At 61.7% G+C, this 24,145-nt stretch overlaps 1 protein-coding gene across 4 annotated transcripts in view; it reads right to left on the reverse strand.

Annotated features, from left to right (window-relative positions):
* Positions 1–324: 324 nt before the first annotated feature.
* DOT1L (DOT1 like histone lysine methyltransferase) overlaps positions 325–24,145 on the reverse strand; it is a 76,917-nt gene continuing 53,096 nt past the window's right edge. For 2 of the 4 annotated variants that reach the window (XM_023183725.1, XM_023183727.2), the window contains exons 12-28: positions 23,339–23,380; positions 21,837–21,947; positions 21,493–21,727; positions 21,174–21,287; positions 20,547–20,638; positions 18,749–18,850; positions 18,420–18,557; positions 17,806–17,931; positions 15,412–15,896; positions 15,076–15,211; positions 14,250–14,396; positions 12,282–12,396; positions 9,942–10,525; positions 9,337–9,542; positions 7,409–7,473; positions 5,770–6,714; positions 325–3,162 (exon numbers count right to left, since the gene is read on the reverse strand). In XM_023183725.1, coding sequence (XP_023039493.1) covers positions 3,155–3,162; positions 5,770–6,714; positions 7,409–7,473; positions 9,337–9,542; positions 9,942–10,525; positions 12,282–12,396; positions 14,250–14,396; positions 15,076–15,211; positions 15,412–15,896; positions 17,806–17,931; positions 18,420–18,557; positions 18,749–18,850; positions 20,547–20,638; positions 21,174–21,287; positions 21,493–21,727; positions 21,837–21,947; positions 23,339–23,380 — 3,651 coding nt within the window. In that variant the 3' untranslated portion in view covers positions 325–3,154. Of the gene's footprint in view, positions 5,184–5,769; positions 6,715–7,408; positions 7,474–9,336; positions 9,543–9,941; positions 10,526–12,281; positions 12,397–14,249; positions 14,397–15,075; positions 15,212–15,411; positions 15,897–17,805; positions 17,932–18,419; positions 18,558–18,748; positions 18,851–20,546; positions 20,639–21,173; positions 21,288–21,492; positions 21,728–21,836; positions 21,948–23,338; positions 23,381–24,145 lie in introns of all 4 variants that reach the window. The other 2 variants (XM_023183728.2, XM_023183726.1) reach the window with 2 other exon arrangements.

Here is a 24,145-nt window from a genome sequence, read left to right on the forward strand (position 1 = left end):
CCTCTGGCATTCATGGGTCCTCCCGGAGTGTGGCTGGGGCCTGGGCTGGCTGGCTTTGGTCCATCTGATGTGAAAAGGACCCGGCTCGTGTCATTGGGGTTGCAGATCTGGTTTTTCGTTCGTCAGAAGGCAGTTTGCCTGTGGCCTGGCGCGGTCATAAGCCTCCCCAAGGCCAGGGTGTCCTGGTGTCAGCCCCTGGAGCTTCTGCTAGGAGCACCCCTAGGCCCTCCACTCCCCCTGCTTCAGCGATGACACTCGCCGGGGCCTCTCACCACCAGGAGATGCCTCATGCCACCCAGAAGAAAGGCTGCCATTCACACCAGGTCCAAGTGAAAACGGTCTGTTTATTACAGCGTCTAGAGGTGGGGATGCAGAATGCAGGGGTGCCCGGAGGGAGGGGCGCCCGCAGCCCGGGGGCGGACCGTGACAATGCGCGCAATCCAAATACAGTTCACCAGAAAGACACGGTAGAGCCTCCCGCGCGTTACAAAGGCTGACACAGACCAGCAGCGTGTTGTTTTGGCGGGGGGGGGGGGGGGGGGGGGGGGGGGGGGGGGGCCGCCCCCCGAGGGGGGGGGGCGGCGGGGGGGGGGGGGGGGGTCCCCTGCTGACCACTGAACAGACTGACGCGTCTTGGGGGCAGATAAATTAAGGGGGAAGTCATTTAAATAAGTCACCGTGTGTGCCTCGTGGGCCAAGGAGGGGGTGTCCTAGTCATTAGGGTTCCTATCGATTCCTGAGCAAGAGCCACTCCCAGGCGCCGCCCGCCTGCCCACAGTCGGCAGCAGCAGCACAGGTCCCCGCCGGCTGCCCATGGAAACTCAGACCAGGTGCCAGCACCAGGCTCCAAGATCAGCAGGCTCCACAGCCATCCCGCCACCTGCCATACACCCCCCCTCAGTCTGGGAGTGCCCAAGAGGGACACGGGTCCAGGGCTCAGAACAGGAGAGTGTCCACAAGCAGCACCACACTAGTTCACGTGTGGTGACACGCATGTGACCCAGTGGGCTCAAGGAGACTTCTGCCTGGGCCAGTGGCTCCGAGACCCAGTGTGCGCCCTGAACACACGGTCGTCTGTGTGTGGATATGGGCTGCGTGGGCAGGAGCTTTGCATGGCCCGTCTGCAGGACCCGCGGTGGCACCCGGACTGCCACTGTCCCCTAGAGGGAGGCAGAAGTGATACAGTGTTTAAAGAATGTGTCTTGTTCTAGACCAGGGACTCCATGCCTTCTCTGCCATCAACCCTGCAGCATATCGGGCCCATGGCGACATGGAGCGGGCTGCCCGTCCTGAAGGCCGGGCTCAGGCAGAGGCACAGCACCTTCGAGCTGAGAGCACCAACGCGGGGCGGGGAAGGCGCTGGGCGCCACCTAAGGGACAGGTCTGGAGCACCGTCTTCAGAACTCAACTATACTGGGGGACCGGGGTCTGAGAGGTTGTTGGGGGCCAGGGGGAGGCAGCATCCCCCCACCAGGCACAAGCAGGGGTCTTCCAGGCCCTCCCACACAGGACTTGCCCACCTAGCAACCACAGAAGCCTTTCCTCCTCGGCTCCCTCTGGAGGCCACGTGGTAGGAAAACGTGGCAGGGCCATGATGTGTGTCCATCCTGCCCTTGGGAACGGGAACGCAGGGCTGACACCTAGAGGGTGGATCAGTGGCACCCTGGGGAAGGGGTGCCACCTCACAGGGGCAAGCACTTGAGAAGGTGGGCTCAGGGAGTGCCACACAGCCTGGGGTCAGGTGTGGGCAGCTCAGACTCCCAGATCCCATCCTCCAAGGAGGGCACAGAGCCACCACTCCCCAGACAACCCAGGCCGACTGCAGGGCTCCCGAAGCACCAGAGTGGCCCTGCCTGCCTGCCTGCCTGCCACACCCCTGCCTCAGCGCCTCTCCTTCCACACCCAGTCCCAGGCACCCCCCAGGCTGCAGAGTCGGGGGCCGACATCACCCCAGGGCCTAAGGCCAGAGAGGCCAGGCTTCAGCAGGGCACCCCGGCCCCAGCACACCCACAGCAGCTGGGAGAGCCACCACAGGCTTCAAGGGACGGGTGCCAGGCGTGACCCTGACAGAAAGGGGATGTGGGGCAGGCAGGGGCGCCGGCAGCTCTGTCTGGGCTGCTGGGGGCTGCAACTGAGGGGTATGGGGTGGGGGCCAACCCTGGGGCCACTTTGTGCACTGTTTGAATAAATAAGGTTTTTCCCCTCGCTTTTTTTCCCTCTTCACTGTGCATTATACCATCTAAAAATAAAAGCTGTCAAATCTATGAAATTTATAAATTCTCATCACATCTCTATAAAATACTGCCACTCATTAGTGTGACTCTCCTGTACAGAAACACCAACGGACCCACAACAGGCCTGCCCCACATCGCGGGGCACGCTGCGAGCCATGGACAGCCGAGAAATACAAAAGTAAATGCACTTGTTAAACGTGCCTGCGCCGTCCTCACAGCACCATCGCACAGCACGCGGCCAGCTACGCCACCGCGCAGACCCATTCTCGTGCAAGGGCGCGACCCAAGCCCCGGAGGGTGAACAGTCTAAGGGTTCACAGTGCCAGGGTAAAGGTGAAGAGCTCAGGGCAGGCGCCAGGGGCTCAGGAAGGGGCTCAGGCCGCGGCCGGGGCCTCCGAGGAATGTGGTGGCGACGGGCCTGCCTTTGGTACGGGAGCAGTGCGTCGGGGGAGCTGGCCGGGCGGCATTTCTGAGAACGGGGTTCGGCGTTGTCAGCGTCTAGTCAGCACCAAGCGGGTGGAGGCAGGCGCGGGCCTGGGGACGAGATAGCACCGGGGCAGGCTGTCGGCGAATCCGCTGGCGGGCCTGCCCTGCAGACACGTGTCTTTATATAGATCTCTCATATATAGATATTTATATTTCTCAATAGGTTGCCTTTTACCACTTAGATGGAATAAAATAAGTCAGAATTGTTTATACTTTTTAAAAAATGATAAATACTTTATCTAAAACTATCGACAGTACAAACTGGACCAGTCCCAGCCTCCTGCGGCGTGCGCCGCCGATTCACAGTGGAGCTCCCGTCCATCCTCGCCTCTGCCATCCAGGGGTGGGAGCCCGGCAGGCCGGTGGGCACCATGCCACGGGCACGAGTTGGTCCACACCGTCCTTGCATAGGTCTCGCGGTTGAGGTAGAAATCCTAGTTACCTGCAGAAGGGCACAGTGGGAAGAGCGACCACCTGAGGTTACCATCGCGCCTGGGGGAGCCCAACACTCACCCAGGCTGGGGTCCGAGGCCTCCCACGAGCACGCAGGCCACCTGGGGCCAGCACCATGACAGGCATGGTGCCAGCTCCCTCTAACCACAACAGATGATGGGCGTGCCCCGTGGCAGACCCAGGGAGCCTGACACCTGGACACGCAGGCCAAGCTCCGGCACTCCTCCAAAGGAGACACACAGCCGAGTTCAGCTAAAGCCACCCTACCTGCAGCTCATCTCCTATGAGACCCAGCATAGCTTGTTCAGCCCGCAGGTGCCCGCACCGACCCGCCTGGCCGACCAGCCCCGGCCACGGCCTCCGCCTTGGGTCCCGGCTCCCAGTCCTCCTCTCCTTGCCCGGCGGGCTTTGGACTCGCCCAGGAAGGCCTTCGTCCCAGGGCTCCCCGCCGAGGCAGAAGGCCAGGGACGAGCAGAGGGCACCTTCGCACTGCGCTGCCGGGCACACCACGTGGCCCTCGGGTCAGCGGCCACCGTCTCCACAGACTCCCAGGGGAGGAGTGCACAGGACATTCCCTCAAGGCCTCGCGTCATCAAAATCACTCCTGCCTCCAACTTCCTCCTGGTCTCAAAGGTGGACACTATCTACACTAACCTGCCCAACGCGGTGCTGACATCGGAGCGGCTGAAAGCCCCCTGGCTGTGGGCCACAACCACAGAGCAGTGTGGCCGCCATCAGCCATGTCTAGCAAGGGAGCCCCAACACACAGGGCACAGAGCTTGCCTCTCGACCCCGCCAGGAACCCATCAGCCCCCAGGCAGGTGGGGCACCAGGGGCCTCACTGGCTCCCTATGAGGGGTATCCGAGGCCACTAGCCAGACGGCCCCAACCAGAGGCATCCATCTAGCCACCCTGGCTCCCCAGGACCTCTGCAGCCAGCACCGTGCCTGCTACACGCTGGGCGCCTGGAGAACAGCACCAAGCCATGCCACCTGTCATGAGTGACCTACACCTGGTGCAGATGGAGCCCTGGAGGCCGCTCTAGGAGCTAGAGCCCCCAGCCCCCTGGCCCGGCACCCCGTGAGCCTCACCCACAGGGGCTGGCACAGCTGCCCCCAGGGCTGGCCTCAGTCCTGCGGCATCACCACAGGGACCCAGCTGCGGGCAGCTGGAACCCAACACACTCAGGCCACTCCACGGCTGGTGCCCGTCCTGCAGTCCCTCTCGCGCGACCATCTCCCTGGTCTCCCTGGCTCTCTCCCTTTTCCCTTCTCAGGACCCCCGGGACTTCTGCCAAGCCCTGTGGCCATCTTCTCTGCCAAAGGAAGGACAGTTCAGTGTCTGGAGTGAGCCACCGCGCGGGGCTCTGGCCTTACCTTACACAATACGCACTGCTAGCTAAGCAAGGTCTTTATCGCGGCTTAACCCCCGAAAGGTGCGCGGCATAGGGAGGCGGCATGCCGAGGGACACCCACACCGCGGACGGCCCCGTGGCGCTGGCCTGCGGGATCCCGGGCGCAGCCTGGGCCAGGGCCAGCCGGGGCAGGGGCTGGTGGTGCACCGTGAAGGAGGGGCGGGCGCCCTTGTGCGGGAGGGAGGTGAGCTTGATAGACAAAGAGGCGTTAGCAGGCGGCAGAGAGGCAGCAGAGGTGGGGGGCAAGAAAGCTTGGTTAGGCGGGAGGGACGCGAGGCTCTGCAGAAGCGCGGGCTCAGGGTTAGAGGCCAGCAGCGTTGGGGGAGGAGGCAAGGCGGCGTTAGGTGGAGGCGGGGCGTGGAGGACGGGCGGCCCCGCGGGGGGCCGGCCCAGGTGCGCAGGCGGGGGCAGCGGGGGAGGCGGAGGCGGAGGCGGAGGGGGCGGCCGGGTCTCAACCGAGGCCGGGGCCTGAAAGGAAGAGGCCGCCGCCTGCAGCGGGCTCGGGCCCAGCGTGGCGCTGCCACATGCAGCCCCGCGGCCGACACGGGCTCCAAACGGATGAGCAGAGGCGGAAGGCACCGCGTGGTTAAAGACACCTGCAAACAGGAGAGAAAAACGCAGCTTCAACAGGCGGCAGCATCCAGGCAAGCGCAGAGAAGCAGCCGCAGGCTCACAAAAAGGGAAGCGAAACGGCGGCGCCGGGCGCGTGCGGGCACCAAGCGCAAACAGCGGCTCGGCCAGGCTCCGGTGGCCCGCCCTCCGGCCGCCCGCCCCGCAGCAGCCCCAAGGCCAGGCCGCTCCCCCGGCGGCTCCTCTCCGCCCTGTCTGGGCAGGAACTGCGGGGACTCGCTCTTACCCAACACCAGCTCCCAGAGCCTTCCAGAGCCCGGGCGGCCACACTTAGCAGGTGACCTCCACGGGAGAAAGTAATGCTCTGGTGGCCCTGCGCGCCGTGGCCTTCTGAAAACAAGAGGGACGCGGTTACAACCAGAGAACCCAAGACACATGGACTCAGCGTGAGCCCTCTCCCCACAGGACTGGGGTTCGCGACCGTGCTGGGACGGTGGGGACCAGCCAGCACGAGGGGACCTGCAGCTCAGCTCCTGGCGCCAGAGAGTGTGGAAGGAAACCTGCAAAGGAAGGGGCCGCCGGCGGGGGCGCGGGGGCAGCGGACCTGCCTACCTCCAACTGTGCTGCCTGCCACCCCGGAAAAGCTGCCCATGGCGTGCGAGTTGGTCAGTCTGGTGGCAGCGGATGACACGTGCACCAGGCCTGCGGCGGCCGGCACAGAGCTGAACAGCGACTGCAGCACGGAGGAGCCGGCCACGGAGCCGAGGTTGGCCTGCAGGGACATGGGGCCAAGCGCAAACTGCGGTCCCGGCGGGAAGGGGCCCAAGAAGGGCCGGTGCGTCTGGGTGGAGGATGCCGCGCCACCTGTGGAGGACGCCACCGGGGCCAGGCCGGGGCCGCTGAGGAGGCTTCCGGGAGGCACGGCCGCAGCGGAGATGAAGAGGTTGTGGCCATTCTTGAGGTCGAGCTCGCGGTCTCGGGCCTTGGCGGCCTTGCTGGTCAGCAGCGGGGTCTTGTCCGTGGGCCCGCACAGCTGCAGGCCGCCCTCCCCTGCCTCCTTGCTGCGGCTGCCCTCGCCCTTCAGCCCAGCCAGGCCGTCCAGCTGCCTCTTGCTCAGGAAAGGGTTGGCGTCCGAGGCCTCCTTGCCGCGCTGCGAGGGGAAGCTCAGCGGGGAGCTCAGGCTGGCCGCCTCGGGGCCCTTGTGGGGAAGAGAAGCACCATCGCTGAAGCTGTGTAAACTCAGGTCCGCGGCCAGGCCCCCGCCAAAGGTGCAGCCGTTGGCAGGGTTGGTGCTCGGGCTGAGTCCGTCAGCCCCCGACAGAGAGCTGGGAAAGCCTTTCCTGGGGTGGGTGGCCAGCTTGGCATCGGCAGGGGGCTCCTCCAGGGCAGGCCGGAACGTGAACAGGGAGTTCTGGCTGAGGGCAGAGCTGGCCTGCAGCGGGCTGTCTGCAGACTTGGCCAGGCCGATGTCTGAGATGGGCGAGAAAGTCGACTTCCACTTGCTGCTGTTGACTGGCTCGCTCGCGGGCGTGGGCTTCCTTCCCGCCAAACCACCACCTGGCACAGAGGAAAGGCAGAGGTCGTGAGCCCAGAGCACCTGCCTGGGCTACCCATGAGGCTGACTAGGGCTGCTGCCACGGCACAGGCAACTCAGCAGGCAGGGCTGGCCACAGACGCTCAAGATACCAAAAAGAACAGGAAGGAACAGGACAGAAGGGAAAGGGATGGGAGGAGACAAGATGGGATGGGACAGGAGGGGCACAGCACGGGATGACATGGCAGGGAATGGGACTGGACAGGTCAGGAAGGCAGAGGACAGGATCGAGGCAGCTGAAGCGGATCTCAGAGAAGGCTATGTAGGATGAGCTCTCCCTTAGCTCTGGGGAAAATGCTGAGGCCAGCAGGCCTCTGGGAGGTAAGGTAGGGCTGCCCCAGAGCAGGTCAGGGACTTCACCGAGGACGCAGGCAGGGCGGGGCATGAAAGCAGGCCCCACTCCGGGGGGAAGGCCAGGGTGCAAAGGAAATGGTACCCAAGGTGGCGATCCCCGCAGGTCAGCCACCCACTGCGAGAGCACAGCGCATGTGCGGAGGCCCTGGGCCTCCCAGAGGCAGTTCTGGAAGCCCAGCGCCCCAGTTGTTGGCACCCACGCAGGACACTACGCAGCGGGCCAGCCAGTGGGCCAGCAGAACTGACCAGGCACCACAGCCGCATGGACAGGCCTGGCCACGCCCCAAAACACTTGTTACTCACCATTTTCCAAGGTTTTCGGGGGAGATTTGCTTTCTAAGGAGATTGTTGCAATTTTTCTCTCAATTCTGTTAAGAAAAAAAGGTCATTAATGCTTGAAACCCAATTGTATGCTAAGAACGACACCCATACTGAAAGCCAACAGCCCCGGGAGCTTGGAAGGCAGTGAGCAAGAAGCACCGGGCCCAGATGGGATCTGTGCAGCCACCCTGGGCCAGGCCTCGACTGAGCGGCTGGGCCCTGGGATCCACCCCCGTTGCGCCACAAAGGCACTGTCCTGGCAGGGGCTCCAGGGCCTCTGCTGGGACGAGGAGCCAAGAGATGAGGTACAGCAGCTGAATGGGAGAAGCAATTTCCCAGCACACAGAAGTGTGAGAATCCCAGACACAGCTCTCTCCCTACCTCCATCTCCCTGCCCCCCTTAGACCTTGGTGCCTCCGGTGGCAAACAATGCCACAGCATTGCAGGTCAGCACATGAAGCCACACCCAACCACACACTGCATGGGGTCGCTTTGATCCAGTGTCCCAAGAACACACCAAGGACACACGAATTCCCAAAGATCCTGGAAACTACTAAGCTGAGCAATCCCAATGCAAAAAGAGTACCCAAGTGCTAGGATGTTTTTTATGTGACACGTGCATGTACCTGTGGGAAAGGAGCAAAATGAACTAACTTAGAACGCCACCAAAAGCACACTTAGGGCTGGCTATGATGCCGCACGCTATAATCCCAGCATGCTGGGAGGCAGACGGAGGTGGAATGCTTGAGGCCAGGAGTTTGAGACCAGCCTGGGCAACATGGCAAAACCCTGTCTCTATAAAACAAAAAAACGAACTAGGCACGGTGGTAGCGTGTGCCTGTGGCTGCAGCTACTCAGGAGGCTGAGGCAGGAGAATCACTTGAACCCAGGAAGCGGAGGTTGCAGTGAGCCAAGATTGCGCCACTGCACTCCAGCCTGGGCGACAGATCAAGACTCTGTGTCTCAAAAAAAAAAAAAAAAAAAAGCAAAAAACCCTACGACGTTATGTCATTTCACAACGACTCGGATGGGTAGAATCAAAACAAGAAATTCAGCGTCGTGCCGATGTGGGGACCTCAGACCCTCGTGCACCTGTGGTGGCAGGGTGGAATGGTGCAGCTGCTGGAGCGCACAGGGGGCTGGGCCACCCAGCACCTCTGCCCAGGCACCAGGAAATGGGAAACTCGCTTCCGAACACAAACATGCACGCCCGTGGCCACAGCAGCGCTGCTTACAACTGCAAGTCCAGTGCAATGAGCGGACGGATGGCAGAGCGCCACCCAGCCACGAAAGGGGCTGAAGATGCACCTTGAGGACATCCTGCTGAGAGATGCCAGACACAAAAGGACACATCCTGTGTGATTCCGCTCCTAGGAGGTCCACAGAGCCCTCAGATTCATGAAGACAGGAAGTAGGGTGGGGGTGGGTGCCAAGGGCTCTGGGGGGGATGGGGAGTGAGTGTTCCAACGGGATGAGATTTTCTCAGAACATGATGGAAGGTTCTGGATTTAGGCAGTGGTAATGTTGCACACTTTAAATGGAGAATATAATATGTGAATTTTATCTAATAAAGCTACTGTAATACACCAGGCGAGACGTGTGGATGAGACCCCCACACGCGTCACTGCTGAAACTTCCCTCCTGCTGCACTCAGCTCCTCCTCCTTGGCCTGACTCTTCTAACTGGTGGCCCTGCTCGTGTCCCCCCTCCCAAATGGCCCGGGAGGCCAGCCCTGCCCGGAACAGGGCCCAGGACCTGCGGGGAGGCCCTTCACTAAACAGATGCCTCCCTCCCGTCCAGGGCACCCCCTCAGAGCCTGCCAGTCCTCCCCACCCACACATGCACACGGTGAGCAGGCACCTCCTGCCCCTGCTGCCAGGCCCTGCCCCCCTCCAGGCCCCTGGACTCGCCGGGCGCTGCTGGGCTCGTCCTCAGAGCCTGGCTCCTCGTCCGAGGTGAGCGGGGAGTAGTGTGCCCCATTGGTCTGGCTCAGAGGCCGCTCCTTCTTGAGCACGGGGGGCTGGTCGTGGTCTTGGTAGGGCACAGGGGAGCTCTTCAGGGAGGTCTCGGGGGACGAGATGGCTGTAATCTCCAGGGGCTGGTTGATGTTACTGACCTGAGGGCAGACAGACACAGTGGATGCACACACCACAGACCTGGGACCCCAAGGCAAGAGAGCCCCACAGCCCCAGGAGGCTCCTGTCTGCACCCCAGGGTTTCCTGAGGAAACTGACGCCCTGCCCAGTGGCCAGTGCAGCCCCCATCCTGGTTCCTCCCGGTCCTCACACACGACCCCACAATCCCAGAGCCCCCCACACACCCTCCTCATGTGCCCACCCCCACCAAGGCCCCACAGCCAAGGATAAAGAAGCTTGCAGGCAGCTGTCGGCCGCTTCCTCCCAGGCTGCCAGGCCGCAGATGGTGGACAACGGCCAGATTCAGTCATAGCCCCCACTTCCCTCTGGTCTTTCTTTCACAGGCTGTGCTCCCCAGCCCCGCCGGTCCCCATCCTTACCATGGAGTTGAGGTTGAGGGGAGACCCTGAAGGTTGTGTGAAAAGGCCAGCGACAGACGGCAGGGCTCGGCGCTTGGGGGACACGCCTGTGCTCAAGCTGGGTGTCCCCGTCGACGCTCGCTTCCGCCGCCCGCGCTTGCGGCTGTCCTGCCCGTGGCTCGGCACGCAGTCCCCACGGGCGCTGGCGGTCAGGGGGCTATGCTTGCTGGAGGGCGACTGTTTGGCACTGCCCGCACCAGTGGCGATGGTAAACACGATCCTCCTCTTGGCCTCACTCTCAGGATCTGAGAAACCGGAATCTGAGGGCAAGTCCCCCTTGCTGGCCTCGGTGAGCGGGCCCTGGGCAGCCCCACCAAGCCGGGGGCTGGAGGAGAGCTGGTGGGCGGGAGAGGCCGGGAGCGAGTTCCGGGGCTGTGCCAGCAGCAAGGGGTGCTGTGGTGTGGAGCTGCGGGACCCCACAGTGGCAAAAAGGCTCCCAGAGCTGGAGGACTCATCCAAGGTGGCCGGCTCAGCTCCAGGTGTGAGAGAGGCCGGGCTGCCCGCCAAGGCCCCGCTGATGGCCACAGAGCCAGCGTAGGAGAAGCCTGCCAGGAAGGACATGGGGGTGTCAGGGAACACAGGACAGGCTCAGTCCACAGGGGCGGATGCTGGGCCCCACTGCGCCAAAGAGAAAGCCAGGCTGTGGGAGCACCACCCTCCAGGAGTTCTGTGGGCTCCAGGAGAGTTAGGGAAGTGGGGAGCAGGGCTGGAGTCTGAAAACGGCCCCTCTGGGGTGGAACCAGAAGGCTCTGTGGGCAAGCTCAGGGCTCAGGACTGACCCTGTGCCTCCTCCCGCCATCTGGGCTGCCTGTGCCCTGCAGGTCCCAGCTGAGATGCTGCCTCCCAAGAAGCCTCCTGGTGCGGGCTCCCCGCTGAGCTGGGCTTCCTCTGAGTAAGTTGCCCTCTGGCCCCGTGATCTCAGAGACACCATGAGGAAAGCCCAAGGCAGAGTCGCCTCCCTCCCACCTGTTCTCAGAGGACAACTCAGCTTGAACGCTCCAAGCTATGGCCGCCCTGGAGGCTGCGGCTGCGCTTCCCGGCCCACAATGAGTGGTGCACTTCCACAACCACCCAAGGACAAAGGGCAGCCTCCCTGCTTCTGTCAATGAGGCCTCAGTGCAGGGGCGTGGTGAGGCGCTTCTGGAGTTGGCTGTTTGCCACCCAGTTGAAAACCTCCCGAAACTGTCACTGCCTCTTGCAGAGCAGACCTCATCCCAAGGGCACAACCCAACCGTGTGAGGGCAGAGCTGCCCAGCCTTCGGCGGCCTCTCCGGGGCCCTCACGTGGCCAACTGTGAAGCCTGCCCAGCCTCCCTAGAGCCTCCTATCTCAATGGCGGCTCTTCACTTGTTTTGTTGCTGTTTTGTTTTTGAGATGGAGTTTTACTCTTTTTGCTCAGGCTGGAGTGCCGTGGCGCGATCTCAGCTCACTGCAACCTCCACCTCCCAGGATCAAGCGATTCTCGTGCCTCAGCCTCCCGAGTGGCTGGGATTACAGAAACCCGCTACCACGCCTGGCTAATTTTTGTACTTTTAGTAGAGACGGGGTTTCACCATGTTGGCCAGGCTGGTCTCGAACTGCTGTCCTCAGGTGATCCACCCTCCTTGGCCTCCCAGAGTGCTGGGATTACAGGAGTGAGCCACCGCGCCCGGCCATTTCACTTTTTACTCCTAAAGAGGTAGTGGCCACATCACACCGCGTGTCAACACGGGGCCAGCAAACCAGCCTGGGGGTCTGGCGCCCTTCGTTGTTGTAAGTAAAGTTTTACTGGCACACAGCCATGCTCCCTGACATGCTATCTCTGCGGCTTCCACAACAGACAGGCCTGCAGTGTTGACAAAAGCCAAAGCAGCGTCCTCTCTGGCTCTTTGCAGAAACTGGGCTAACAGCAGTCTAGTCAGGCTTCTGAAGAAACCAGAAACCACGCTGCTACTAGCATGGAGGCCCACGATCGTGTGCCACTGGGCACTGCTGTGTGTGGAGCTGATCCTGAGTCAGGCTGTGAGTAGAGGAGCCCCTGACAGCGCTGGGGCCGACCTCACGGGCTGAATTAATACACCCAAGCACAAAGCGTCAGTGTTGGGAGACGCAGGCACTAGGCCGCGGTGGCTGCAGCTGAGCCCGATCTGTATCCCAGCTGGTGGGATGCAGGAAAGGGTGTCAGTAACGAGGCCTGGTGGTTCGGGGCAGCAGCCCCCATGATCACCCCAGGAAGCCGTGTTGCGTTCCCAGCACCCCGGCCCTCCTGCCTGAAGAGCAGCAGCAGCAAAGTCCTGAAGGTAGGGCACAGGAGGGGTGTTACCTGCTGGGGCCAGGGCAAGGCTTCTGCTCCCAGCACCGTGGGCATTAGCACCAATCTGCTTTTCAAGTGTGGACGAGGGGTCGCGGGGCTGCAGCACGGGACTGGGGGTGCTCCTCTGCAGAGAGAAAATCTCGTGTCAGGGGCGAGACCCAGAACCCAGTTGGAAACAGTGAGTGTGGAGGGCTGCAGCTGGCTGGGGGAGGCCGCCGGGGTCACCGTCCAGTCCAGGATGGGAAGAGGGCAGTGGGGGAACTGCAGCGGGATCCCGGGCAGGTGGCGCAGCGAGGGTGGGCAGTGCTTGTGTGTGAATGAGGCAGCGGGCCTGAGGCAGGGAGGTCGGGAGGCGGGAGTCCTGGGGTCTGCCTGTGGGGAGGGGGTACTGGGCACCACCCAAACAACCCACGGCCCACCCTCAACAGGGAAAGTGGCTGTTTTCTGAGTAGCACGGACAAATGTCAGCAGTCGCGTGGGGGCGCTCACGAGACCGCACCCACCGGCCACCACCCCCCCGCACTTCCCCGCACCACACTCCAAGTCCAACAAAGGTCAATAATGACCGCAGAACCCAGTAGCTCCACTCCCACACGGGCCAAAGAACAAACCTACATCCACACAGAAACCTGGACCCAGCGCTCACAGCAGAATGATTCACAATCGCCAAAATGGGGAGTCAAGCCGGGGCCCATCAACTGGGCACGATGAAGACGGCACACTCCGCCCACACAGGGAATGCCCTCACGTGCCAAGAGGGACAGGCCCGGACACGAGTGTGTTCGGGGGCCCGGGGGCTGGGGGACGGCTAGGGAGTGACTGCTGACGGGGGCAACACTTCTTCTGGGTTGAAGAAAATGTCCTGAATTAGATCGAGGTGTATAAAACTACAAAAAACTGGCCGGGCACGGGGGCTCATACCTGGAATCCCAGCACTGTGGGAGGCCGAGCCAAGTAGATCGACTGAGGCCAGGAGTTCGAGACCAGCCTGGCCAACATGGCAAAACCTCCACCTCTAAAAATACAACAATTTGGCTGGATGCAGTGGCTCATGCCTGTAATCCCAGCACTTTTGGAGGCTGAGGTGGGCGGATCACCTGAGGTCAGGAGTTCAAGACCAGCCTGGCCAAGACGGTGAAACCCCGTCGCTACTAAAAATACAAAACTCAGCTGGGCATGGTGGCGCATGCCTGTAATCCCAGCTATTCAGGAGGCTGAGGCAGGAGAACTGCTTGAACCCAGGAGGCGGAGATTGCAGTGAGCCAAGATCGCAAGATCGTGCCACTGCACCCCAGCCTGTGCAACAGAGCAAGACTCCGTCTCAGGGGGTTGGGGGCAGATTAACCGGGTGTGGTGGTGGGGCATGCCTGTAATCCCAGCTACTCGGGAGGCTGAGGCAGGAGAACTGCTTGAATCCGGGAGGTGGAGACTGCAGTAAGTCGAGATCACACAATTGCACTCCAGCCTGGGTGACAGAGCGAGCCTCTGTCTCGAAAAAATCAAATAAAAAAGAACAAAAAATGCTAAAAAAAAACTGAAGTGTATACTTGTAAAAAAATAGTTCAATGCCCAGAAAATCCCACCCATGCTACACAAAATGAGATTCTCTGCATGCACAGCACCGGGTGGGAGAACCCAGAGGCGGCTGCGAGGACAGGGGCCACGGCAGCCAATGGGGCCTCGTGAGGAGTGAGGCTGGAAGCCAGGGTGCGCCTCTGAGCTCCTCCTCAACCCAGAAGGCGTGAGGCCCTCTCCACTTGCACACCCACCTTTTCCCCAAAAGAAAAAGACTAGCCATAACCACGGCCCAGGTCACCGGACACACCCGGCTGCGAACGGTCCATCTTCACTGCACTGCCTCAGGCTCCACATCGTTTAACAGCCTGTGACTTCACAAATCGAGCCAGGTCTCGAGAACCCCAAACTCTGTTTTGCCTCCACAGGACCCTTGGGGACGCCACCCTGGGGGCCACTCACCGCCCTCTCGGCGCGGCTGGGCAGCACCACGCTGGCCAGGGGGATGCTGACCGGGAGCTTGTTGGGCTGCACGGTGCTCAGCGGGATGCTGATGGGCAGGCTGGTGATGAGCTCCCCGCCGCCGCCGTGGGCGCGCTCTCTCAGGCCCTGCGGACGAAGGCCCGCCCCCAGGCGCGGGTCAACAACCCTCCAGGACAGAGGAACCACAGCCGCAGGACGGGGACGGCTGCAGCTCTCTCAAGGCGGCCCCCACGCTGCCAAGGCCCTGAAACCTTCCCCACGCGGTCAGGCCCTCCTGGACACCAGCTCTGGGACACTCCAGAGGCACAGCACGCTCCTGCCGTCTGAAAGCAATGCCCATCGGTCCCCTCCAGCCTGCCCGCCCAGCTCGGTGGGCAGCGACCTGTGGGGCCACCAAGCCTCCCAGGGCCCACACCCATAGCACTGCCAAGTCCATGCAACGTCGCCGTCCATCCCTCTCCATCCCTGCGCACACAGGCCAGTGCCCCCGGGCAGTCCTCGAGGGCAGCGGCCTCCCAAACAGGGCTCTGTGTCTCCACCAGCACTTGCCGTCTGTCACTGAGAACTGAGAGGCGCCAGGGACACCCTGACAAAGCCCACACCCTCCATGGCACCTGCCCAGCGTCACCTGCGACCTGTCCTTACCGGCTGCCCCCCAACTCAGCCACAATATCCTCCTCCAGGTCAACCCCAGTCCCTTGCTGTGCCCCAAGGTCAACTAGGACAACCCCTCCTGCTAGCAACTCACTCAGGCCACCTCTGCTGAGCACCTCCCTGAGCCCTGGGCGGGGGTTGTGGCCCGCACCTTCTCACTGCTCTTCTCTCCAGCAAGCTGCAAGGCCCCAGGTGACAGGGGCCGCGGGTCCTGGGGACTCAGCTTCATGCTGCCAGGCACGCTGGGGCTCTGGTAGGGAAGGCCGTTCTCCTTGGTGTGCTCAGCTCTGGAATGAAAAGTTGCAGTCACTCTCCAGGGCCACGCAGGGCCACAGGCTGGCGCTCAGAGGCAGTGGCCTGGCCCAACACCTCCCCACCTCAGTCTCCTCAGCAGACGCACTCCTGCTGAGAACCCCTGACATCCTGAGCACAGCAGGCAGAGTCAGCAGGCACCAGGTGCAGACCCCCACCCCGCCAGGGCACTCACCTCGGGTGCAGCTCGCTGGTGGCCGGCCTGCCGGGCACCGTGTGGTCCTGGCTCAGGTGCCGCCTCAGCACAATCTTGGCCGGGGACAGCCTGGTGTAGTCGGGTGCAGCCAGGCCAGACAGCTTCTCCAGGCGTGGCCGGCCGCCGTGGCTGGGGGTGCAGGGCACCACCTCCTGGTCTAGGGGTGAGGCCAGGTACTGGGGTGTGTTCTGCTTGGACGAGGGCCGGCTCAGCGCACTGCAGAGCTCATAGCCGGCAGCCTGGCCGTTCATGGAGAGCTCTGGGCTCATGCTGCTCAAGTGAGGCAGCGAGAACTTGGCACAGTCCAGCTCCAGGTGCAGCCGGCTGGCGTCAGGCTCCAGCTCGCGGCCCAGGGCCCCCTTCCCGCGTAGGTGCAGAGACAGGGCGTCATCAGGCGGCACACAGGACTTGAGCTGCAGGAGCTCCTGCTGCCGCTGGCTCTTCTCCAGCTCCACGATGCTGATCTGCAGGAGAGATGGTGTCAGGCCCGCCCCACCTGGGGCCACACCAGGGACCCAAGACTGCGGCACAGATGCACACCCGAGGGGCGGCCAGACCCCGCTGCCTGTATGGGATGGAAAAACCAAAGCCACAGACCACCTAGAGGCAGGGTCGGGAAGCCGGGGGCGCCAAATAAAGCACTGTGGAGGGCCAAGGATGGTTTTTGCTGACATGAAAGCACCTTCTCCGAAAAGAGCAACAGGAGGATACAGAGCGCTCTCGTCTCTCAAAATAGACTCTAAGTGTAAAACACCCAAAGTGTAAAACATCCTCCTGTGGAGGGACACGCCAGTCGGGCGTGGCAGCTTCCCCGGTGCTGAGGCTCACAGGGGCTTTTTCCTTTTGGTTTATCTGTTCTGTTTACCTGCTTTCCTTTCTTTTAACGAATACATTTTGTTTCTTCATCACAGAAAAATGGTTATGACAAAAATGGTCAGAACCCAAATACGCTCTTCCCGAGGCCTCTACTCCAGTCAGACCCTGGAGCCTGGCTGTGGTAACAAGGCCAGCGACTTCCGTTTCTCTAACATATGCTAGTGAGACTCGCCGGGGCCACGTGATGAAGCGGCTTGGCAGCACGTGGCTGGCACTTCCCGATGTCTGTCAGCCGCCCATGGGAGCCTACCTCCGGGGACAGCCTTGCAGCAAGTTTGGTGTAGTAATTTGAAAGGGCAACAGAGGTCCGGTGACAGGACACTAGGTCCACCAACAGTGAAACCACACTGGGGACACGTAAGGTCAGCAGGCGGGCACAGCCTCGACGGGACAGGGTTCTGGGAACAAAGCCTATGACCTGCTGCTTTCTTTTTTTTTTTTTGAGACGGAGTCTCGCTCTGTCCCCCTGGCTGGAGTGCAGTGGCGCGATCTCTGCTCACTGCAAGCTCCGCCTCCCGGGTTCACACCATTCTCCTGCCTCAGCCTCCTGAGTAGCTGGAACTACAGGCGCCCAACACCGCGCCCGGCTAATTGTTTTGTATTTTTAGTAGAGACAGGGTTTCACCGTGTTAGCCAGGATGGTCTCGATCTCCTGACCTTGTGATCCGCCCGCCTCGGCCTCCCAAAGTGCTGGGATTACAAGCGTGAGCCACCGCGCCCGGCCTGACCTGCTGCTTTCGAGGCTGCACCAGCACCTGCTCCTGCCCGGGAGGAGGGAGGAGAGCACCTTCCCACCACACACCCTGCTCCACACTTCCTTTACTTGGCCTCCGCAAACGCGTTCTGCAGTGTCAGAAAGTACGAGCTATTTTATCTTTCAGACGGGCCTGGCTCTGTCGCCCAGGCTGGAGTGCAGTGGTGCAATCTTGGCTTGCTGCAGCCTCCACCTCCAGGGCTCAAATAATCCCCCTGCCTCAGCCTCCCTGGGAGCTGGGACTACAGGCACACACCACCACACCCAGCTAATTTTTGTATTTTTGGTAGAGACAGGGTCCCACTGTGTTGGCCAGGCTGGTCTCCAACTCCTAGCCTCAGGTGATCTGCCCGCCTTGGCCTCCCAAGGTGCTGGGATTACAGGCGTTCATGAACCCCTGCACCGATCCAGCTATTTTTCTTATGAGCAAATTCTCCCCTAGGACTGTTACAGAGCGATTTGCAAGGAGGCAGCCATGAAATCAGGAAATCCTGGGTTAGTGCTGCGAATTCAGCCAAGCAAGCCTGAGATGCCCCCAAGAGCTGAGGGCCAGAGTGAGGTGGAGCCATCCACACGGCCAGCCTGCGGCCCAAGACAGGTTCCACAAGCCTCCGCCCAACTGTCCTCCTCCACCTTCTTCCTAGGCTGCTGCAACCGCAACCACCCCGGGCCTCAACGCTGTCACAGGGAGGCTGAAGGGAGAGGCTTGGACACCATGGAGCGCAGCCTCGCGCGCAGCCCACCTGCAGCTCCAGGCAGTGCCTCTGCTTCTCCGAGATCTGGCTCTTCAGGGCCTGCTTCTCCTTCAGCAGCTTCTCCAGGGACAGCGTGGCCCAGTCCAGCTGCAGCTCCTCGCAGCGAGCCTTGAGCTGAGGGGACAGGGATGGGACAGTTGCAACTGGCTGGCTGCCTGCCTGGAACACTCCACGCCCTCAGGGCAGGGTTCCCTGGACCCGCCTCAGCCAACAGCCTGTGTGCTTAGGGCACAGACCCCGTTTCTGGAACAGCAGGCTGAGGATGCAGAACAAGCGGAGACTAGGGCCCGCCACGGACAGATGAGGCAGCTCCAGCACCCACACGACGACACGGGGATGCTCCCATGACCCCACACCTTGAGCCTGCAACAGTGCGGCTTCCCTGACACCTAGGGCCGCTGAGAAACCATCCAGCCGAGGGCCCGGGCCTGCCTGATAGGACGCGCTCAACAAGCTTTCACAGGTGGTGTGATTCATCTCCAAACAAACCCCGCGAGAGAGGCGAGCCTTCCAGAGCCTCCCGCCTGCACAGAGGACACACCCACCCAGGCAAGGCCCCTCTGGTTCCCTCTATGTCCCTGTCCCTGCGCTGTGGCACCCACCAGCTGCAAGCTCTGGCTGCGCAGCGCACGGTTGTCCTGCTCCAGCTGCTCCGACTGTTCCCGCAGCTGCTGGTTGTGGGCGGAGATCTCCTTCTGCGCCTGAATCAGGTCGTTGTAGGTCAGCGCCTTCACGCCCAGCTGGGGACATGGGGTGGGGCAGAGGTCATGTTGGTGGCCTCGAAGGTGAAGTAAGCCCCCAGGCATGACCAACCCTGCAGCCCAGACCCTGGGACACAGCCGGACAGAGGCCCAAACAGGTAGCCATACCGACGGATGTGGGCCACCCCAGGCTGCGCCCCAGCTGCCACCTGCTCTCTGGGGTCCACTACCTCATCCAATTTTTGCTGGAACAGCCTCCTGATCTCCTCCTTCTGGGCCTGGCAGTGGCTGAGGAGCTGCTGAGCCGCGCCCAGGAGCTGGGTGTTCTTCTCCTGCAGGACAGACAGGGCAGGTGACTGAGGGCCCACAGGCAGGGCCCTCACCCTGCCCCTCACACTTCTCGCAGACGCGCTCAAGGACAGACATGTGTGAGGGGACCCACACCGGACTGAGATGGCGAGAAACACTCAGGCCACGGCGGGAGGGGACCAGCTCTGCGACAGGTTCACTGCAAAGAACTCTCTGCAGCTGGAGGGATGGCGCCTGCCACGCAACCCGGGCTCAGCCAGGGCAGCGCCCCCAGCCATGCAGAGGGCAGCTGATGCTGAGGAGTTTATCCCAAGGCAATACCAGGGAATGGACTTTTCACATGGATCTGCAAGGAAGCCTTCTGCAGCGTAACAGCAAAAACTCAGCGTCCGGAGGCCCACCTCCAAGGGAAGCGCCCAGGAGCCATCAACACGGGACAACCTCCAGACACCAGCAGAGAACGGGGCCCCGGCCCAGGTGTGCTGTCAGCTACACAGGGAGCAATGTATGTGCATATGCTCAAAGCACGCTATAAGCATTTTTTTTTTTTAAAGCAAAACCAAAGTCCAAAAATGCAAACCAGGGCTCAGGGACCACCAACCTTGTGGCTCCAGTGGCTTCTGGAGTTATCTCTGGGCCACCAGAACTTCCACCCCATAGCCCAGGCCTAACTCCCCACTGAGGCAGGTCCTCTGAGGCTCCCAGAGTGGGATGGGCGGGGCCCCACAGCCGGGACCTCAGGTGAAGGAAATCATGTGTACAGTGGTCCGTTTTCAGGACAAAGTGCCTTGAATCAGCTTAGGTCAGCAAACTACAGAAGAGACAGCAGGTACTAGGCCCCTGTTTGGATCGCTGATGCCTGCTTGTCAACCTCCCCGCCTCCCCTTCCCTCCACTTAGTTGCCCTCACCCAAATCAAAGAAGTTTAGTCTAAGATGAAAGTTTACTAGCCTGCAAGACAGCTCGCTTTGTCTGTTCTTATCAGCCTGCCCAGCTGCTTAGGTCATAAGTCAAATAGTTGAAAAGCCCCTGAGCTGACTGGGATCGCAATGCACAAAATGCACAGGACAACCCTAAAGAAAACACCTACGGCCGTGCGCGGTGGCTCACGAGGTCAGGAGATCGAGACCATCCTGGCCAACACAGTGAAACCCCGTCTCTACTAAAAATACAAAAAATTAGCCGGGCGTGGTGGTGGGGGCCTGTAGTCCCGGCTACTGGGGAGGCTGGGGCAGGAGAATGGCGTGAACCCGGGAGGCGGAGCTTGCAGTGAGCCGAGATCGCGCCACTGCACTCCAGCCTGGGCGACAGAGCGAGACTCCGTTCCAAAAAAAAAAAAAAGAAGAAAAAGAAAACACCTACAGCCCCTGCCGAGCAACCAACAGGCAATGTCCGGGCATAGTGCTCAGCCTTTGAGGAACCGGGGGAGGGACCTGTGCACTAGGGGTAAGTTGCTTGTTAAAATTGAGCTAGGTGTGCCTATCGGACACCAGGTCTTGCAAAACCATGATTAAAAGTCTCATTTTTGCTGTTCTCCGGGTCTCTCAGTCCATTCTTTGGGGTCAAATGGGTAGGTTTGTTGCTCGCAGCAGGTGAGAGGAGGAGGGAGCTCACTCAGGTCTGCACTCCAGGGCCTCTGCTACAGGGGACAGATGCGCAGGAACAGGAACCGACCTGCCTCTGTGCGGGAAGGAGGAGTGACAAGGCGGCCAGGACCCACCTTCTCCTGGCCCAGCAGCTCCTGCAGGCTGGCCTTGTACTGGGGGGTCTTTGTGTATGCCAGGAACTGCAGGTACTGGATCTTGAAAGACTCTGGAAGAGAGACGGAATACCCGAGAGAAGAGAACAGCTGAGGCTGAGAGGGACGAGGAGGGAGCGGCCCCTGAGAATGAGCCCCAGGCCTCGGCAGGTGTCAGGTGCTCATGAGGCAGGAGCTCAGCAGAGCCTGGCGGGGCCCACACCACACACCCCAGGCTCTTAGAGCACTCAGGCCCTCTGACCCCTGCACAGCCGAGTGTTCACTGCGTGGGGACATCGTGGGCACTGCAGGGCCCTGAGGAGCATCCCTGGCCTGCACTCACCCCGTACCAGCAGCACCCCTAAGTAATGACAACCGCAGATGTCCCAAGTGTCACCTAGCGTCTCCTGGGTAAGACCTCAGACAACCCACAGGCTGCATCTAAGCCTCTACTGACCCTGGCAGCAGGCAGACTCCGACCCTGGGTGACTTCAGTGGGGTCCAGCATGGGGGGGTCACAGGGGCTGCTGCGAGGTCAGACTCACAACCCACGGTCCTCCTAGGACCCCAAGCCCAGCACCCTCCACCGGACCCCTCACGTGAGCTCACCTAGCAGCTTCTGCAACGCGGGCGGGGTGGGCGCCACCAGCAGCGGGTTGGGGGAGTGCCGCTGCACGCTCGGAGGTAGCTGGTAGAACGGGCTGTGAGGGGACCTGTAGGCATCTGGGTGAGAGCGGTGGGCGGGGCATCAGCACAGGGCAGACGCCCAGCAACCCCGTAGGACGGGGCCACCCTGAAGGCACAGCCACACCAGAGAGGCTCCTGGGACACCCTGAACACCTGGGGCTCAGGAGGGCGGTGTCCCAGCAGACAGCCTCCCAGGCATCTGCACTCAGGGAGTACGGGCCGTGGCGTAGGGGTGACTCACCCTGGGGCGAGGAGGCTGCCGTCTGAGACACGGTCTGAGCGTGCAGGACATCCAGTGCAGTTTGGTTCTTCTTGGGCTTCCGCTCGGGGTTCGCAGTGCTCATCTTCTTGGGGCGCCCGCGCTTGCGGCCAGCCATCTTCCTCCCCTTCTTGTTGAGCTTCTTCTTGCGGGCTTTGGAGGGAGACGGCTTCTTCACGGCGGCTGCTCCCGCCTTCTCTTCCTCAGCACCAGAGTCCTGGAGGACACAAAGGAAGAACAGGGATGGGCGCCGAGCCTCCCGCCCGTGGGGTCTCCCGGGCAGCGGGCGGGTGCCCTCCGGCAGCAGGAGCCAGGCCGGGCCTTACCATGGGGGCGTCGGTGGGGCCTGCCAGCTTGCCCTCGGGGCCCTTGGTGGGCGTGGCCGCGTTGCTCTTGCTCTCGCGCTGCTGGCGGCGCCGGGCTGCCTCCTGTTCCTCCTGGAAGGAGAGCAGGTTGAGCCACGGGGAGCCCCAGTGCTGCCCACAGCCTCTTACACCGAGAGGCAAGCGCAGCTCAGACTCGAGGGGCCACAGGCCCAACTCTGTCCACTGCACGTCCTCTGTGGCACCTCTCGGGAAACCGAGGCCCAGAGACAGCAGTGGGCTGCTCGGGGTCCCGCAGGCCAGGATGTGACCCGTGGGCACGGATGACAGCATTCACAGCCACTCCCACGATCACAGCCGCCCATCAGTAAGAAGCCAGACTGTGAGCCACGGAGAGAAGAACCACATCCAAGACAGGAGACGAGAAGCCCCTCGGGCAGCAGGACCTAGAAGCCACAGCCCACAGCCTCCCCTACCCTCTCTCCTCTCTTCGAAAGGCACCGAGGCCCACACGCGGGACACCGTGCGCAAGTTCTCTGATGTGAGGATTGGCGGAGGGCGCGACCCACAGGAAGAACACGGGGCCACCGGCCACCGCGGGCTGTTCCCTGCTCTCCAGGGAAGACCCGCACCCCCAGGCATGGGGGGAAGGACAGAGGCTCCTGAGGGTTACCACACTCTGAGGCCAGGTTGGAGCCCAGCCCCGGCTACAAATCCAGGCAGTGACAGCCCTTCCTGGATGGGGCTCTACACACTGGTCTTGTCTGACCCTCCAAAAGGAAAGGACGCCTGGACAAACATCTTCACAGCTTTGCTGGCAAGTAAGCAGGCAAGTCTGAGACTGCAGCAGCACCAGTGAGCAGGGCGGCCACTGCAGCTCCCGAGCCAGGCTTTCCTACCGCGGCTTTAAGGTGGGAGCGGAGGGGACAGCCCTGCCTCCGACAGTGCAAAGCGTGCACGGCAGCGGGGGCCCAGGAGCTGCACTCTGCACTGAGGGTGGGACAAGTGCAGGTGTGGCCACTCAGACCTCAAGAGTGGGCACCCGGCAGTGATACACAAGCTGTTCACCCACCCAGCCCTTCAGTGCAACTTACCCCATCACCAAAACTAACCCAAGCCACCTCCCCAGAAATGGGTATTAACAAGAAGGATGGCCCAGGCCAAACCATCGAAGACAAGGCAAAGTAGAGAGAGAGAAAGAGACAAGAGCGTGGATGGGAGAGAGAGAGAAAGGGAGAGGCAGGGTGGGAGAGAGAGACTGAATGGTGAGAGAGAAGGGCTGGGAGAGGAGAGGAGAGCGGGAGGATAGGGAGGAAAGGGTAGGGAGAGGACCAGGAATGACAGCAGGGCGGAGCAGGAAGGAGGCGGGAAAGGCCACTGGGCTGGGCCCTGAGGGGTAGCAGGGCTATGCTCCAGTCATGGCTCTTGAGCCCGGCTGCGCAGGGCTCTGCGTCTCCCCACGTCAGTGCATGCATGCTAACCCAGGAGAAAACACACAAACTTACCCTGAGTTTTGGGTTTTTCAGACTAGAAAAATAGTTTTCAAGCTAAAATGAAGAAAGAGAACCTTTATTAGAAGGGAGTCCCAATCTCCGTTCAGATGTGCCTGGACACCCAGGTAACATCCGCTCCCTGGAGAGTGGCGGGGGAGGCCGTTCTGGGATCTGGGGACACCAGGCGTGCAGCTGGAGCCACCCAGCAGCAAACACAGATGTGACTAACCCAGCTGTGGCCAGACATCACCCTCAATTCACCAGCACGCGACGGGTGGGCAGAGCTGGTTTAAGCCTTCAGAACAGACACAGGGCCCTGGGATGTGTCTCTGCTTCTGGAAGAGGAAGGGCTTTCCGCACAGAAGCACTGCGCCCGCCTCAGAGGAGGAGGAGAGGGGCCGCGCCAAGGGCATCAGTGCCAGGGCAGCTGAAGCACCAGCACTGCATGGGGGTGGGGGCCACACGGTAGGCCAAGCCCCCAGAACCTCAGCTTCAGTTCACCATGCCTCTCGTCCCAGGGCCCTCGGGGGAGCAGTGGGAGGGGCGGGGGGAGTCTGATGAGGGCTGTTGGCCCCCAGTCCGCACCAGTGCTCCCCAGGAAAGCTCCAGTGAAGGCTCCGAGCACCGGACAGTGAGGGTCTGGACACACCAGCACCACCGTGAGGAAAACCACCGCCACCTCAATAACAAGAACAGACTGCCCAACCAAAGGATGGTAAAGAGACCGGGGAAGCCTCCCAGCCCTGGAGGGCCAGCGCTGCCCACATGCCAGGTGGCTCGGGATACCTGTGCGAAGGGGCTGTGGGGGAAGCACCCTGG

The sequence above is a fragment of the Piliocolobus tephrosceles genome, chromosome 21 (genome assembly GCF_002776525.5).
Source record: "Piliocolobus tephrosceles isolate RC106 chromosome 21, ASM277652v3, whole genome shotgun sequence".
In the NCBI taxonomy this organism is placed as follows: Eukaryota; Metazoa; Chordata; class Mammalia; order Primates; family Cercopithecidae; genus Piliocolobus; species Piliocolobus tephrosceles.